General features: G+C 44.7%; 1 protein-coding gene across 1 annotated transcript in view; it reads left to right on the plus strand.

Moving 5' to 3' along the window:
- Positions 1-14007: 14007 nt before the first annotated feature.
- The window catches only part of LOC144769766 (putative DBH-like monooxygenase protein 2), a 611053-nt gene continuing 606698 nt past the window's right edge, over positions 14008-18362 (plus strand). The window contains exon 1 of the mRNA XM_078653944.1: positions 14008-14277. Within this exon, the coding sequence (XP_078510070.1) occupies positions 14008-14277 (270 nt within the window). The remainder of the gene's footprint in view (positions 14278-18362) is intronic.

Raw genomic sequence — 18362 nt, forward strand, 5'->3', positions numbered from 1 at the left:
AATTAATTTGTCCTTAGAACGGACCACAAGCCATTTGTTGACATTTTTACCAACAAGGGTGGTGGCAGAGCCACACCTCATTTTGCCAAATGGAAGTACAGACTGAATGAATGTAAAAATTGTTTGGAATATGTGGCTGGTGTGAAGAATCATGTGACCGATTGTCTGTCCAGGTTACCCCTCACCGAAAAAGTCTCAGAATTTAAGGATGAACATTTGGAAATGGTATGTGCTGTTGGTACTGTAGTAAATGCTGGAGTCGCTTTGAGTGAGGGTGACTGGAAGCTTGCTCTGTCTGTGCCAGGAAAACTAATATCCCAAGGAGGCAATTTGTTGGGGCTACCAGCTCTCCTAGCTATCAATGTCAGGGGAGTTGGTCGGCTTTCGTTAGGAGGCGCTTCCTCAACATGGTGGACAGCATGAGGTTAGCGCTGCAGCCTTCCGGTGATTTGCGCAAGACTCAAGAGCACAGCTGAGGCTCGCGCTGGCTCTGAGTGCCGCGCAGTTCACCGAGTTCGTCGAGGGAATCGGAAGTTTCCTGAATGCATTCGTGGTAGTTACAGTGTAGTAAGGCTTATTTTCCGAAGTACTTACCGTCGGTAGAATTAGTTTCTCTACGCGTCGGTATCCTGAAGTAATTTCCTGAGAAAAGATATCTCGAAGTCGACTTCCAGACCAACAAGCTTTCCTCCTCTTCAAGTCTTCAGCTTTTCGATCACGCAAGTACCTAGAGGATGAAAAAATAGATTGGTTATCAGTTTGAGAATTCTGAAAATTTGATTTGTGATTCTTAGAAGCATGTAAATGATGCGCAATACTTCCCTTTCAGTAAAAGCTTTAATTACTATTTCTCTGTGGAAAAGAAAAGAGATCAAAGGCTTAAAAATTCCGATTCTAGTGGCAATAAGATGTTTAGTAGATATTAGAACCTTAGAACAATACTTTCCTCTCCATAGCTGTCTGCGCAAACGTCTCCTATTGTAAAAGGATTAAAAGAGAAAACAAAAGGTTAATAATAGAAATAACACTAGCCCTTAATGGAGAAGCTAACTCTAGAAAAAGGTAGATAGAGTGGAAAGCCAATAACTGTTTTTATGTTAATTTGCAGGATAAAATACACATAATTACTTAACCAACTGACTCAACAAAGACAACTATATCCTAATAGAGGAGGGGCTCAGACTGGTCTTGTAAAGGGTAGGTAGTAGTTTCCAGAGAGAGAGCAAGAGTTAGTAGAGAGAGTAGGATCTAGTGAATTGTAGTTGATAACCTTGTTTGTGTATTACAGTGTGAACCAATCCATGAAGAACAAGTCGCAGATAGCAGTAGAAGACACTGGTTTGAAGACCAGCAGTCTCTTCTCTGTCCCATCCCCTTTCCCGCTGGGAGGCTTTTCATGCAACTAGAGTTTTTTCCCTTTGGGGCGTGGAGGGAGGCTCAGAGAGGTATTGGGAAAAGCTCACTATTCTGTTCCTGAGAGAGTTTCCTGGGAAAACTACAAGTAAGATGTCTTGCTACTCTGACAATCTGACGAGGTTGACATCAGCAAAGTGATAGATTTTGTGGTTCATGGTTGGCCCAACAAAATGGCTTTGGCTCCTGAGATGATTCCTTCCAAAAAGGGTATGTGATGAGTTGTCTCTGGTTGACGGGGTTCTGTGTAGAGGTGGATTTGTGGTTGTCCCCCACGACCATGCGTAAGAAGGTTCTGGATCTGGGCCATGAAGGTCATCTTGGCATTCGTGCCATGAAACAGACGGTCAGGGAATATTTCTGGTGGCCTGGCGTGGATAAGTCCATTGATCACTGTGTTCGCGATTGTGGAGCATGCATTTTAAGTGATAAAACTCAAGTGAGTTATACCTCTTCCATTAGTCTGGTTGTTGTGAAGAACTTACCTTGGTCCAAGTTGGCCTTCGATGTGGCTGGTCCGCTTGGTAATTTGGGAAGTTCTCCCAAATATGCTTTGGTATTAATCGACTACATGTCCAAATGGCCTGAAATTAGGTGTGTTGAAGGGATTAATTCTGCTACCGTCATCAATTTCTTTAAAGATATTTTTCTCCGTGAAAGGTTCCCGGAGGAGTTAGTGACTGTTAATGGTACCCAGTTGGTATCTGCGGAGATGCAGGAGTTTCTGATGATGCCTGGCATTAAACATATTCTCACCTTCCTTTATCATTCCCGCAGCAACGGTTTAGTTGGGCGCCTGAATCGTGTGATTAAGGATCAATTACAGTTGGCTTCAATTAATGGCTTACACGGGAAAGCAGCGATTTCTGACATGTTATGGGCTATGAGGACTACTCCTCACTCTAGTACCGGCATGTCTCCCTTCACTTTGTTAAGAGGTAGGGTAGCTGTTTCTAAGTTAAATAAAGACTGGATGTCAAGGAAGGATGTGGATTTAGAAAAGTTAGGTAGTGTAACTGATATCAGGGCTGCTGCTCAGGCTAAGTATGCATCAAATTGTGTCAGGGTATCTCCTGTACATCAAGGGGACTGGGTGAGAATTTAGAAACCTGTTCGTGTTAGCAAGGGATTCTCCCGGTTTTCTGCTCTTGTTAGAGTGAGCGAAGTGAGAGACTATGTTGTTGTACTGGAGATTGGGAAAATCTGGAACAAGTGTGCTGTCTCAGTTGTGCCTGTGTCAAAAGCAGAGTTTGTGAGAAGTACATTTGGGGTGAACACTCCTTGTACAGTTGTACCTCCAGTGGTGGTGAGCCCGGGGTTTCCAGTACCTGCCAAGGACACTGTTCCTCGATGGTGTCTTCCCAGAACCAGGGCCCCTCCCACCAAATTTCAGGATTACATTAGGTTTTAGTTTTGTTTTATTTTTTCTCTCCTTTTGTTTTTTGGTTAATCTGTTTTGTTCTTTATTTATATGAAAGAAGGGTGTGTGTTGGGATCCTCTTTTACATTTCTCGTGTACATTCTCTTCTGTAGTTCCTTACATGGAACACAGAATGCGCAGCTTTGGCAGTTGCTGCCGGGTGAAGCGGACTTGCTGGGCACAAATAAAGAAGCTCTTCAAAATTACCTGCAGTCGTCTTCTTTTCATATCCTCTATTTAAAAATCTTTCAAAAGCTTCAGCCTGGCAATTTTTAAGGTCATCATCCTGACTTCAGACACGTTTAATTCTTAAAAATTCTCCCTAGGGAATACTTTGAATAAAATGTTGGGGATGTGAGCTGTTCGCATGGAGCAAAGTGTGAATCATGTTTTCCCTTATATAGATTTCAACATCCAAGAATTGTACCTTCTCAGTGCTAATGTCAGCTAGGCCCAGTCCCAGGGGCAATCCTATAATTATATTGTTGGGACCGGCGGGCCCCTAAAGCACTGGGTACCGCCACCTCCCCGGGGCTATGTAAATTAGGTGCAGGAGGGCACACGGCCCTTCCGCAGCCACAGGGACCACCACCTCCCTGTGGCTTGTTTTGTAATTTGTGGGTCCATCCTAAGCCCCAGGGACTGCCATCCCCGGGCTTTAATTAAATATGCAGGGGGGCCTGGTGGGCCCCCTGACGCCACGGGGACCACCACCTCCCCGGGAATTTGAAAGTAGAGGGAGGGGGGCTGCGCGGCACCCTTCCTGGACCACTTGACGTCCCTGGGGACCACCACCCCCCAGGGCCGGCTCATGCAATGTCCCAGGGTACCCATCCCAGGGACATTGCTGTTTGCTATGGCAGGGTAGGAGCATGGCTCCCACCCTGTCATAGCATACCCTGCTTTGCTTCATTGAGGGGAGAGCAGGAAAACCTGCTCTCGCTTCAATGAAGCAAAGCAGGATTGCTTATGGGCAAGGGTGGCTGCATGTTAACAGCTCCTCTTGCCCGAAAGCAGTACCTGTTCCCGCAGGAGGCCCCCCAGTGAGAACGTGATGGGTGTGCAGCTCTCTGCGCGACCCCCTAGTGTGAACACGGTGGGTGTGTGGCTCTCAGAGCGACCCCCTAATGGGAACGCGCCCCCTAGTGTGAACGTGCTTGGTGCGCGTCTCTCAGCGTGGCACCCAAGTACTTCGCAGGTCTTTAAAAGACCATTTACCTGTTAATGAGGCTTTGTTGTGTTTTCACCCCTTCTTAGAGCCCCTGCATCTCCACTCTGCCTATGACTGGAAGGATTAGCCCCGCCCCAAATTTTTATCAGCCTCCCCCAAAATTTGGCTCTAGTTGCGCCCCTGACTAGCGTACGCTGGCTCTGCCCACTCCGCTTGCGCTTACAGAATTCCATAGATTCTATCCGCTGTATGTCAATGATCCAGCTGTGGGGCTGGGAATATCTTGCAGGCAGGACCCAGCAGCTCGCTTTAGGGGATCCAGTGGAAGGGACTCTGGGGATCCAACAGTCAGATTTCCTTGATCCAGAGATCAATGACCTGGGAGGGTATCCACTGAATGAGAATGCAGTATACCACAATGAGAATTCCAAGCTCCTGGACTCTTTTTCCAGGCATCCGTGCAGTATTCCCGCTAGCTAGTGGCCCAGATTTTAGTGGGTGGGAACCCAGGGTCCTAGAGCAAAGGCTGTGGGCATCTCATAGCAAAGAAGGCGGGTACCTCAGGAACCAGTGCGGGCCTACTCACGCTCCGTGCATAGCATCGGCTCTCCTGAGACCTGGTTTCCAATTATGACGCTCCGCCGGGGTTGCTACTGGTTGGTAGGCAATTAGAGCCAAGGTTGTGCTCGGGGGTTAGGCTCCGCCAGCATATGTACTTATCCAAGCACTTCAAGTCAAGTCAAAGATACTTTATGCGACAAATCAATGCCATAAAAGTGAACAAATAGGAGGAAATGTTTCATCGAAAAAAAAGACATTACTTTACAAATGACAATTCAAATTTAAGGTGTTGTAAACCAAAAAATAAAGTTAAAATTATTTGATAGAGCAGAAGGTTTCATATAAAGTTCATAGTGCCAAATTCATATTACTACATACAATAAGAACTTATAAATTCACCATACACTCTCCTTGCAGTACTCTAATCATCCAGTCTCTACCCATGTACTCATAGAATGACCCAGAAAGTTACATAACCAAGATCTTACCCACTGCCAAAGGTAACATGGTTGCATGCACAGTCAACAGCACAATGTAATGTTGTAGGGCCCAGGGCCATCATGCATACATAATGAACACACAGACACAGTTAGATAGATAGAGTAACTGGCTACGGGCATGTGCGCTCAGCCCCTTTTTATTGCCAGGGTCACATGTCCAGGGACGTCTGTGCTGGATGCATGTGGGGTGAGTGTAAGCCAGCCCTCAGGGAATGGTTGGTGCTGGAAACAACTATAACCGTGATCATCGGATCACACACGTAGATTCAATCGTAAAGGGTCCATGACTTGTGGTGCGCTGTGGTAGGGGCAGCAGATCTTAAATCATATATTCTATCATAAAGGGTACTGGTGCACTGAGGTAGGGGCACCAGAGATGAGCGTGCTCATGTGAAGAAATTGTTAATGTCCGTTCAGAATATTCCTGCTGCCTGAGGTTACATTGTTGCACCCGGTGTCTATAGCAGCCAGCGATGATGGCGTGTCCTTGCAGGACAGGACTGGATATGTGTGAGACCTGCTGACCAAAGTGTAGGCCAGAGGCAGTGGTCAGTAAGGACCTACAACCACGTGGCGTTGACTTGTGGTGCACTGAGTTTGTCGCAACAGTGGCGCTCAGCGTGTGCGCAGCCTGCGATGATACATGGTTCGGATAGCCGCACTGGGAGCAATGTCTTTTAACTAATGAATTCTTCTTCTTTAAGGCCACATGGCGGTGACTTGTGATGCACTGAGTTAGTGGCATCAGAAGCATTCAGCGTGTGCGCAGCCAGCAATGATGTGTGGTGCGGGCGGGACGCACTGTGAGCAATGTCTGTTGCCTACTGGACTGTGTCTTCTCCGATCACGACACAATCGAAATTGTGAGCCCTGCTGTATGCAGTGTAGATCGAAGGCAGTAATCAGCACAGACATCGAGGAATACTTTTTGTCACTTCCTCTTGACAAAATCGGAGGACATAGAGTACAATTCACTCTGCAATTAATAAATCAAGACTGATTTTGAATTGTGAGCCCTGCTGACCACAGTGTAGGTGTATGGAACAAAGAATGAAATATGTATGGAATACATTGTCGAAATATGTAGGTTTTAGAGACGTTATAGTTAGCTGCCCACTGGACTCTGAAATTAATGAATCAAGACTGAATTTGAATTGTGAGACCTGCCTGCTGACCGCAGATTTGAGCTGCACAGTTAGTGGCACCTGAAGCACTCAGTGCATGCACAGCCAGTGATGATGCGTGGTCCGGGCAGGCAACACTGATAGCAATGTCTGTTGCCTACTGGACTGCGTCACCTGCAATCGCGACTCGATCTGAATTGTGAGCCCTGCTGTCCGCCTTATGCATTGAAGGCAGTAGTCAGCACAGGCATCGCGGAATGGCTTTTGTCCCTTCCGCTTGACAAAATCCAAGGACATAGATTACAATTCACTGCAATTAATAAATCAAGACTGAATTTGAATTGTGAGCCCTGCTGACCGCAGTGTAGGTGTATGGAACAAAAGATGAAATATGAATGGGATACATTGTCAAAATATGTAGGTTTCAGGGATGTTATAGTTAGTTGCATACTGGACTCTGAAATAATTAATCAAGACTGAATTTGAATTGTGAGCCTTGCTGACCGCAGTGTAGGCCAGAGTAGTGGTCAGCAAAACCCCACAGGCACCTGGCATTGAGTTGAGCTGCACAGTTAGTGGCACCTGAAGCACTCAGCGTGTGCAGAGCCAGCAATGATGCGTGGTCCGGCCGGGCAGCACTGGGAGCAATGTCTGTTGCATACTGGACTGTTCAAATAATGAATCAAGACTGGATTTGAATTGTGAGCCCTGCTGACCACAGTGTAGGCTGGAGGCAGTGGTCAGCAAGGTCCTGCCCTTCCTCCGAGGCTCTCTGATATTGAATAACTGCCAAAACAACAGTTGATGGACAGAATGCAGAACAATGTCATACATTCACCCCAGTACAGAGATCTTGGCCTAAATCCATCGTTTTTTTGCACTCCACACCACCCCAGTTCAGACAAGGTCATATGCAAATCATCCTTGACCCTGTGCCTCATGGGAACAGTCCAGCCCGAACTGCCAAACCATGTCTTTCCTGGACCGGAATCAAACATCCTAGGACCGGTTTCTGGCTATCAGCCATCTTCAGCCAGGATAGCTTGACTCCAGTGGTGTGGAGAGCATGTGACTCACGTCTGAGCATACCCAACCCATTGAATAACTGCCAGCATATGGATAACCAGTAAATCTCCCACATTTATTTGCACAATCAAACTCAGGTGAGTAAATAATCAAAATGCATTCTGGGACCGGTAGTCCTTTGAAAATATGACCCAAGTGGGTTGCTGGCAGATAGTACAATAAATGTCAATCTCCAATCATGGGTGTGCTCTCAGCTTCCTCCCTGTTCAAACATTCAGCTAAACTGTTCTGTAACGCTGATATCCCCACCAGTAACGGAGCTGCTCAATAGCACGGCAGTGCAACTCATGGACAGGGCGGCCGTACACATACTGTTCCAAAAGTTCCCCAAAAGGTGAGGCACACTCTCAGTAGGCTCACTCCAAGCAGGGGAAAATCCAGGCACTACCGGTGCCAGAAGAGCCTGATGCATTTCGGGCTTCCGCCCTTCCTCTGAGGCTCTCTGATATTGAATCGCTGAAGGGGTAATATGGGCACAGGTGGTTAGGACCAATAGTAGGGCAATCCCCGGTACAGCAGGAGTACAGGGCCCCAACCTCCACGGTTGGACCCAGTAACCCCTGACTTCCCATTGCTTATGAAAGAGGTTCTGACATCCCTAGTGAGGGACATATTCACTAACAAGACAGAATGGAAATTTCCGCTGTACAGTTGAAAAGTAGATTTTGTTGTAGGAGGGCCCAACCCTCAATGGAAGGGGTGCAGATTAATAAATCTATCAAAATGTGTAGAGTTACATCTAAGTGTAGAAGTAAATATATATCTGAATAAATACCCATGTGTAGATACACCTTAGTGACTAGGCAATTTGCAGCTGACAAACGTACATGGTTGATGCAGCTGAGAAACAATACAAAGCCCTGTGACCTGGTGTCACTCTTTTACTACTTTTCCAAACGACCTGTTAGATGGGAAATGGGGGATATTTATTCAGAAACTACAAAAGCCACAGTCAAATCCACTGAAGAGTGCACAAAAGCTTCTAAAATTTGAGTGAGGTTTCTGCCCCGGGTGATGATTATGGACAGTTTTTCAAGTACACAGCAGTGTGGAATTTGTTTATTTCCTTGTTTGTCATCGGGAAGCGGGTGATAAGTACCAGGCTAACCTGTCACGGTCCTCAGAGCATCAGTGAGGTTTGGTGCCTGTTGTTTGATACTGAAGGTCCCCCCTGCCCCCCAGAGACCATGAGCCCCTGAGACCTTAAAAAATAGTGGCCAGTTCTGGAAAATCGTAAATCAACCGCTATTTTCGGGTGAGGAGAATTCTCCCCTTGAGTCCAACATCCCAGACGAGCGCTGGATAACATATTTCGGTAAAATATATTCTACCTCAGGTCCAGAGAACCACAGGACTAATACCCTTTCTAGATCCGAGGGTTCCCATGTGATTTTTGAGGACGTAGAGGTAGAAAGAGCGATTGAACAGACTCTAAAAAATAAGGCTCCAGGTCCTGACGGGGTTCCTGCAGATGTTTTCAAATGTGCCCCAAAATTCTGGTCTAAGATCTTGTGTAGTGTTTTTAAGGCTCTGAACCAACATAACATACCGGTGTCCTGGAAAAAATCTATTATTATCCCAGTTTTCAAGAAGGGAGACAGGCAGTACCCCTCCTGTTATAGACCTATCTCCCTAATAGATTCCTCGGTCAAAATCTTGGGACGTGTTATTTTGCACAAATTAAAGGACTGGCTCGACGACAGAGGGGTTCTGTCGAATGTGCAATATGGGTTTAGATCGAAAAGGAGCACTTTAGGCCAATGCGTTAATCTGCAACTGCTATTTGACAAATATACCAAGGCTAAAGAGGGGTCAATGTACCTGGGGTTCATGGACCTCTCATTGGCATTTGACCTCGTAAACCGGACAAAGTTATGGCAAATTTTACTCAACATGGGACTTGATCGGGCCTTAGTTAACCTCCTGGCGGACTTACATTCTGGTCTACTGGCTTCCGTCATGGTTACTGCTGAGGGGCGCTGCTCTAGCCATTTTAACTCAAAAAGGCAAGGGTGAATCCTGCCCCCCCTTCTTTTTACGGTATATATCAATGCCATAGAACCTGCACTAATGGAGGCAATTCTTGACATACCGCGTATAGGGGAACTTGGAATTCCAGTTCTCCTCTACGTGGATGACGCGGTCCTTCTCTCACGGACGGGGGTTGGGCTACAACGGCTGCTAGATGTCTTTGGGAATTTTATGGGATCCCAGGATCTTAAAATAAACGCAAAGAAGTCACAAATTATGATTATGGGGAGGTGCTCTAGAAAGAAGCAATTTAAAACTTTTTTTTGCTGCGAAGAAGAACTGTGCAGAGTGCCCACATTCCCTTATCTTGGGATCACATTTGATGAAAGAAGGAATTGGGGCCACCAACTCAAAAACAGAAACATCTCCTTTGCAAGAACTACTTCTGCACTCCAGGGCTTCACAAAAAAACTGGGGGCAAGACCTATAGCAGCACTAATGAAGATATATAAAGCGAAATGCATATGGTAGCTCAATATGGGGCTATAGTGCCCCAGATTGTCTACAGGTGACCGAAAATAAATTCATGAGATCTGTCCTATCAGTGCCACAGTCCACTCCCTCATATACTATCCATTCTGAATTGGGGGTATGCTTCATTTCTGACACGATAAGAAGGACTCCCTTAATATGCTGTATGGAGACCTGGTGGAACCTGGAAATCTCCTTGAACCATATTATCATGAAAGATTGTCTCCTACTAGAAAATTCCAGCAAGATTCAGTGGCTGACATACATCAACAAGCACTGGCGTTGCCAATAGGTCTCGCAGTAGGAAAGTTGGAGCTATTACAATTGCAAATAACAATGCCTTTTATTTTTATTTTCATTTTAAAAACATAAAGGGCTTTGTCATTTACAAAACCAATAGCTCCAACTTTCCTACTGCGAGACCCATTGGCAATGCCAGTGCTTGTTTGTTTTGGTTTTATTTAATAATTCCTCCTTAATATCGAGCAATTAAAAAAAATATAGTTCATCAGGATATTGAGCATTTAAATGTCATCCTGTGTACGAGTTCACATCTCTTTACAACCTCTTGGAGTGAGCCTTGACTGCTCCCTAGTTTTGTTCTGCTGCCCAGCCTGTACTTCACACCCACGTCTCCCTGATCGGAGACATTAGGTGCTCTAACTTTTACAAACATGAGACCGATAACAATTGAAATGTGCGTGTTAATTAGTCGCCGTGTGCACAAATTGCTACACAGTTCCACTGAAATATGGAATAACGTTAGAAGTGTTTATTCCTCGTGGAGACGCAGATGATGTTGTGGGATTTTGATGCTACACCCACCTTACAATTCCACGAGTTTCCCTGCTGACGAGTGTCTATATCCTGCAGGGTACAGATTGGAATCGTTGCAAGGGATACTTAGAGATTCATACTTAAGATGTATATAGATTGGCCGTAACATGTGTTTCAAGTGCTAAACAAGACGGAGGGAAGGCAGAGAAGGGGAGGGGGGAGGAGAAATGCGACACGGCGGGCAGGGCAGGGGGCCGAGCGGGGAGAGCGGCGATGAGGGTGTGAAGCAGCAGGGGCCTTTGAAGTGAAGCTAAGCTTCACTTCAAAGGTGTGGGAGGAGTGCTGCTACAGCCTGGGGGAAGCTGGCTGGGGAGGGGCCCAAAGCGCGTGCCACTGTGTAAATTCAGAACACCAGGTGTACAAAACCTATTGTGTTTGATTTAATAGACTATAATTTTGCTTGGTCTATAAGAATCTAGCGACACACAGGGTTCACATGACAACTGCTTGCCTCTTAGTTCACTAATAGTACTGTCGTCAGGGGGAGGGTGGGCAGGAACAGTTTAAGTTCAGGTTTTAAAACTGACTCTTTTAAAAAGCACTTCTCAGTGCAGCGCTGTAACGTGACGTGCTAATTAATGTCAAAGTTTCTGCATGCTTTACAGGGCAAACTTTCTAAGGGCTCGGCTCGTGCACGACTTTAAGAGCCAAGCCAGACCCTGGCTTCGGCTCGCCGTGTTAATATGTTGGCTCGTCCACCTCTACTTCCTGGAGGGCTAAGGCATCAGTCAGCAGTGATTCCATTGTGATCAGGTGGAAATGGTTCTTACGAGCCAAAGGTTTCTTTGTTCTTTTAGCATTAACATAATGTCGCCCAACAACCTGCTCTGCAACACACAATCAAAATTTCAATTCAAAATTTTCTGTGCCTTCCACCAAGCATGTGCGAGGCGGATAAATGAACAAATATTGGAACGTATTATTTGTATTTTGACCTCTCTTCGTTTTTCCTTCAGCACGTTTGCACTATTGCATGTAGAGCTGTAGAAATGAAAGTAGCATCTGCACGACAGGCAGCATACCCATCTGTGCTTGCTGAATCTAAAAGGCGGCGCAGATGCTAAAGCTTTGGATGTGGGGGGCTGCATGTATGCTTGCCTTTAAAAAGTGCTCAGACACGTTCCGTCTGCAGAGGAAAAAGTGTGGGGAAGATGGGCGACTGAACATCGATACACAAAACTGCCCCAGTTCAGCATCGCATAGACAACCTCCACCCTGCCCAAAAAAAGACGAAGCATCCATAACCAGGAGAAGGGAGAGTAAGGGAGGAGCAGGCGTCGGCCGAGGAAGTGAAAGCTCTAGGTGGGAGATCTAGTGAACGGCTGAGGGAGTGAAATGGAATGGAAGCCAACAGTGAAGACGTAAAGAGACTCGGAGAGAACGAGGAAGGAGTAGGAAGATGTCAGAATGTAAAATATGCGGTATGGTGGAGGAAGGAGATGTAGGAAGGAGAGAGTAATTGAGGAAAGAATAAGCTAAACCGGATATGTAGCAACAGTGGAAACCTGGCTAAAATGAGGAGCAAAAGGACACAGCAAAAGGAAAAGAAGGGAAATCAAAATAGGGACAAAAGTAAGATTGCGCTGCGGAAACAAAGAACAGAGCAGCAGGGTGTCAAAAAGAGAAGGTAGAGAAAGTAAGGATGGGACTTGATAGAATGATAAAAAAAAGATGACAGCACAAGACCTGGGAGAAGTGGAGGAAAATGAAGGGAGACGTATATGGGCATGTAACGAGAAAGCTAGAGTCAAAGAACGAGTGATGTGGAGGACACAGAGGTAATCGGAACGGAGCAGCAGGGAAGGAGGTGCGGGCAGGAGAAGGAGGAATAAGGGAGGAGCAGGTGTCGGCCGAGGAGGCGAAAGCTCTAGGTGGGAGATCTAGTGAACGGCTGGGGGAGTGAAATGGAAAAGAAGCCAACAAAAGACGTGAAATGAGAGGTGAACAAATGCGTGCGCTGGGAAACTGAGCCATGAATAATTAGGGGAGGAGAAGCCGAGAAGCCGCAGAGCGCACGCTGGGCGAAGCCCTTTGTTGTGCTGTGCGGCCATTAAAAAAAATGCAATCAGGAGGGAGGGAGGCTGATGCGCGTGCTTGTTTGGTCACGTGATTCACGTGAACTTAAAGAAAACCGCAGCAAGAAGCCCTTGGTTTGACGAGGATTTTGAGGACATGAATTCTCGCTCCGCTCAATGCGCTTGCGCGCATTGATAGGTCGCGAGACCTAAAAACAGCTTTCTTAAACTGGGGAGACCGGAGCTTTTCTCCTCACCAGAGTTAATAACATCTAAGGACATCACACAAACTAAGGAACCCATGGTACAGATGTTGACTCTGGAGAGAGAGGAATTAGAACTTAGAAAACCCACTGTTAGGGCTAATCTCATTATAGCCATCTTACCAGGACCTGAAATTTACCTTAATATGGTGAACCGTCCCTATCATACGTTTCTTTTAACTCGTTTTCGTTTTAACCTGATCCATCTGAATCTAGGTCAATTTTCTAATTGGAGTACCCCTGAAAATGCAATGCCGTGTTCTTGTGACAATTTTTCCACTCAGAACACAATGTATTTTCTAATGTTCTGTGGTCACTACATGGAATTAAGGACGAAATTCCTGATACCAATACTTAAGGAGGCTGGGTTCCTGCAAGTCAAGCCTGCTCACTTGTACTTACAATTATTAAAGACCCCCGGATCACCTTTCATGTCGCTAGTTTTCTAGTGGGCGCTGTCAGGATTAGGAACAGTAAAATGATCAATTGTCCTTAAATGAATTTGGATACAAATTAGAACGATGCACTGTAAAAAATGATAGTGAGGGTAATTCAATTGTTTGAGGCTTTTATTCTATTTATTGTGATTTTATAAAATCTCATGAAATTCTTAGGAAATGTTTTATTGGTTTAATATTCCTTTTTTACTGTGTGTAAATAATGTATTTAATGTATGTTCTGTACAGTACCATTGTCTTTTTATGATATTGATTTATCGAAATAAAGTATTCTGACTGATTAGGCAATTTACAGCTGACAAACGTACTTGGTTGATGCAGCTGAGAAACAATACAAAGCCCTGTGACCCGGTGTCACTCTTTTACTACTTTTCCAAACAACCTGTCAGACAGGAAATGGGGATATTTATTCAGAAACTACAAAAGCCACAGTCAAATCCACTGAAAAGTGCACAAAAGCTTCTGAAATTCGAGTGAGGTTTCTGCTCCGGGTGATGATTACGGACAGTTTTTCAAGTACACAGCAGTGTGGAATTTGTTTATTTCCTTGTTTGTCATCGGGAAGCGGGTGATAAGTACCAGGCTCACCTGTCACGGTCCTCAGAGCAGCGGTGAGGTCTGGTGCCTGTTGTTTGTTACTGAAGGCCCCCCCAGACCATGAGCCCCCGAGCACTCTTACTCCTCTCCTTGGTGCCCCTGGTCCTGGGCCAACTGCCTGAACTAAGGTTTACTCTGACCCTTGACCCCGAGGGGAGAGTTGTCCTGCGGTGGGACTTCAACAAGACAACGGAGGAGATCACCTTTGACCTTCAAGTGAAGACCACCGGGTGGATCGGATTCGGCCTGAGCCCCGGCGGGGGCATGACGGGGGCAGACATCGTGATTGGTGGAGTGTCACCAGCACCAAATCAAACCACTTATTTTGCAGTAAGTTCGCTAAAGTTTTCCTGTGGGTATCTGGGTTATTTAAAGTGCAGTTTAGTGGCAACAAATGTTCATATTAAACTGCAGTGGACCATGTGATTATGAAATGTGTGCTCCTGGGCAGAGGTCAGCCCCTTACAGAGAGTGCAGAGTATGAAGAAGAGGAGCAGGCGGAGGGGAGGGATGATGCAGCTGTGAGGCCATGAGGAGGGGGAAAGGGGCACTGGAGCTGTCACCGATCCAAACGTGACCACTTAAGGAAAGATGAAAACAGATGGAGTGATGAATGAAAAACCTTTATTGTTTCAGTTAATTAAAACCACAAGAATACATTTAAAAAGAGTCGACTAATGTGTTTAACATTTCTTGATATATAAGTGCGATCTCTGTTGGTATGTTCTAGAGCATTCTCAGTCTAATACCAAATTTGTTATTTAAATAGAATAAAACGTAATTAAAATACAGTCTGTCTAATTTAGTGCAGAAGGTCTTGGTTTTTAATCACTTTTAATGTTCCAGAGAGCTCTCTCCCCGAGCTACCACAGTTATGTTATCCTTTTATTGACTGGGTGCCAGGGAGTGCTTTAGCGCTTGGGTGTGGGCTGCAAGGAACTTTAGTAGTAGGCAGTTCAATTCATTTTCAATCCATTCAGATTAGAACCATGTTTAAAATATAGGTGGTTTCCAGGGAGAGCAAATGGGTATGCCCGATTTCACATAAAATTTTTGCAGTGCTTTTTAGGTGAAACTATATCTGAGGCAAAATTATGTTTATTTTATTTTCAATCGTTCATCATCATAGTCGATTTATATAGACACAATAATTTCATGGATGAGAATTTCCTCTTAAAATCCCCATTACACTTGCAAAATAATGTATAAATAATGGCCCATATTAACTCAAACAATGCAGTGGGATTCAGCCACAAAAGTGATGCAAATCCAGGGCAAATTCTTGTGGTGGATTTGCTTTCTAATTCAAATCATAGCTTGTTTTGGAAAGTTAAATAAATTAGTGCACAGTAGTGATATGAGCTATGTAGTGCTTCTTTGGGTCCAGGACGTCTACCATGGATGGAACATGGGCATTTCATTGCAACCACACTTCGTTTCATAAAAAATCTCTATTTTTAACATCTATAGGCATGGATATTTGGTTAGACATTTACACCGCCTCGAGGCACAAGTATCTTTTCCAACAGAACAACATTTTGCGTAATGCCGCCATATATATTAGCGGATTGTTATCTTATTTGTGTGCTAAATTTAAGGTGAATTATTATGTAATTATGTTCCAAATCGTGTTTAACAATGAGGTGAGGCCCTCATTGCTGATCAGTTCCCAAAATCATCTAGTACAATGTAACATGGGAAGTAACATGGGACTATATTTCTGTGTGTTTCCTTGTTGTACATGATCGAATGTGCTATAGGCAATTAGTGCCTCAACCTACTCTATGTTATTAATGTATTATACATTTTAAATAGCCAGGTAAACAACTGTAGAAACTTTCACATATTAAATAAAAATTCAAAACCAGTTCTTGCACCACCTGGAGCTGTTATAGGTTAAGATAAAAAAAACTATTCTTCATCTAGGAAGAGAATAAATACCAGCTCCAACATCTGTTGCCATCTAGTACTTATCTCATGCAAGCAGCCTTACCAATGATAAACAGGGCAGGCTTGCTTCAAAATCAATAAATAAAGTTTGCATCAAGAGGTCCTAAAAAAACACGGGCAAGGGCAATATCAGACCCTCTGACACACCTTTTGAGGGTCATGAGAGAATGATAGCCCTGCCAGTGTGGTAGTCTGTAGAGCTAGACCCTTTCATAGGCAACTATTTCAGCATTATACATATTTAAATGCCTTAAAACCTTTCCAAGTCCTTCATCAAGTACAGAAGTCTAGGTAAGAGTAAAACTTTGCTATGCTCTTGAATAACCAAGAAATAAATGTGATCCCCTCATTTGTGTACTTGGGCATCCAATTTGGTTAAAGATACGTGGACGAACTTGGTCAGGGCTACACAACTCCAGTTTGAGAAACGTCTTTCATCATCATTTAGGTTTGCAAGAAGAGTGGGCGAAAAACACAGATAAAATAAAGGCTACAGATCTATATGTGTGTGTGAGCATCGTCACCTACTGGGGTAGTGTGTGGGGCCATAAAAATATTAGTTCTTTCCAAATCATAGAAAATAGGTTCTTGAGGCAACCACTTTCAATGCCACAGTCAAGCTCCTTCTATGTTAGCTATCGAGAAGCCGGGACACTCTGCTTGAGTAGCTGAGCGCTCAATAAAACTCCCGATAACATAACATAACATAACTAAGCTTTCTAAAGGACATTGTTCACTTGTGCCCCCTTTTATTTGATTCTGGGCGGTGAACTCCAATCTGCTCATGGAGTTTGAAGAGATCGCGGAGCTTCAAAAAACATGCAGAGCAGAGTTGTTTTTCTCACTCATGCTCGTCAGCATCAAGTTAGCAAGCGTGAGTGAGGGAAATCAACCTACCGGCGAGATTACTGCAAACAGCATTTTTTCTAACTCACTCCACCACTTGTTGAGCTCGGCGTAGTATGGCAGAGGGTTTTTTGCACTTCGCGGAGTTCCGCATTAAGTCAGTGAACTCCACCCAGGCTTACTTTTATTATGAAAGAAGATCTGCAAGCACGAGAAAGCAGTATTTAACAGAATAATTATACAAGACTGGTTACTGCTTGATTGTGCTAATTGTGGTATTGGGTTTCGACAGACCTACAAACTCTGTAAAACTCTTCATACCTTGGAATAGAAATTGGCACGGAAACTGGAAAATGCAATAGACAAGTTTATTAAGACCCCATGGGGTGGTGATACAATCCTACAGCACCCTTCGGCAATGCAAGGAGTATCACACCGAACATCAGTGCGAAGCTCCTTTTATACAGTTTACAGGAATGCAAGAAATAGGCGGTACACCTTTACATGAATTTAGGGACATATAAAGACATTTTTGGAACACAGCCAGCATGTGGGAGGAGTTTAGTACCACTGGTCAGTTTGGAGAACATTCCTAAGCAGTGACCGATCATTAACCTTGGGGGCTTAACTGTGCATGCGCAAGCTTGCCCACAGCTAAAAATAGGCAGTTGCTGGGCAGATGTCAATGGTCATCAGGAGAGAAAAAGGACAAGAGGGCATGCTGACCACGAGGCAGCGCGTACACTAAGATGGAAGCCAGAATTACAAAATGGCATCCAGAATATAGTCAAGCTAACAGTGAGAGCTTCGTGTAGCTGAAGCAAATGCTAACCAAATCACTGTCAAATTATGACAAATATGATACCTGACTGAAAATGTTGAACAAATGTGTGATAGCCTGGGAAGACGGAACCCATTTGCCTTTCTTGGAAAACTAAAATAGATCAGCAAGGAAGAATTAAAACACTCAGGTGCACTCAATTTTGAAGAAGAGAAGCTAATGAAAAAAAGAGTAAAACAAAAGGTTTACTCTTACCTGGTACTGTTGCATGATTGCAGGTTTCAGCGCTGTTTGATGTGGGTTAACATAGTACACTGGGTAGGACAATCATTTTAGGCAGGCCAATACTAACCATGATAGATGGCTTCAGGGTGCACCAAAACACTACATTACTTAGCAGGGCTTGTAGGGTCCCCGCATGGTTTCCGCCAGAATATTGATATCTGAGTATAGCTTGACCCCCTGGTACTTAACAACACTTGACCCCATTTGACTTCTACTATCTGAGCCACCAAGTAGAAAAGAGCAGTGGGGAGAAGGTAGAAACCTCCCTAGTTTCACTATGAATTGTGAATGCTTCTGATATGCACCTGCCCTTCTGCACTCTTCGCTTTGCGCTTGAATATAACTGTGCATTCTATTTGTCCCAACCCGCACCAGGATAGTCTTTTTCATAACAGTCTTCAGGTAGTCCCAGTGTGGGGTGTCAAAAGCTTTACATATTGACAACGGACAGCACTATAGCATCTGGGGAGTAGGGCAGCTGCCACTTATCTAGCACCCACAATAGTCTCCTGATGTCATGCAAGGTATTACGCTGGGGGATGAAGTTGTTTTG

This window comes from Lissotriton helveticus, chromosome 7 (genome assembly GCF_964261635.1).
Source record: "Lissotriton helveticus chromosome 7, aLisHel1.1, whole genome shotgun sequence".
Taxonomy (NCBI): Eukaryota; Metazoa; Chordata; class Amphibia; order Caudata; family Salamandridae; genus Lissotriton; species Lissotriton helveticus.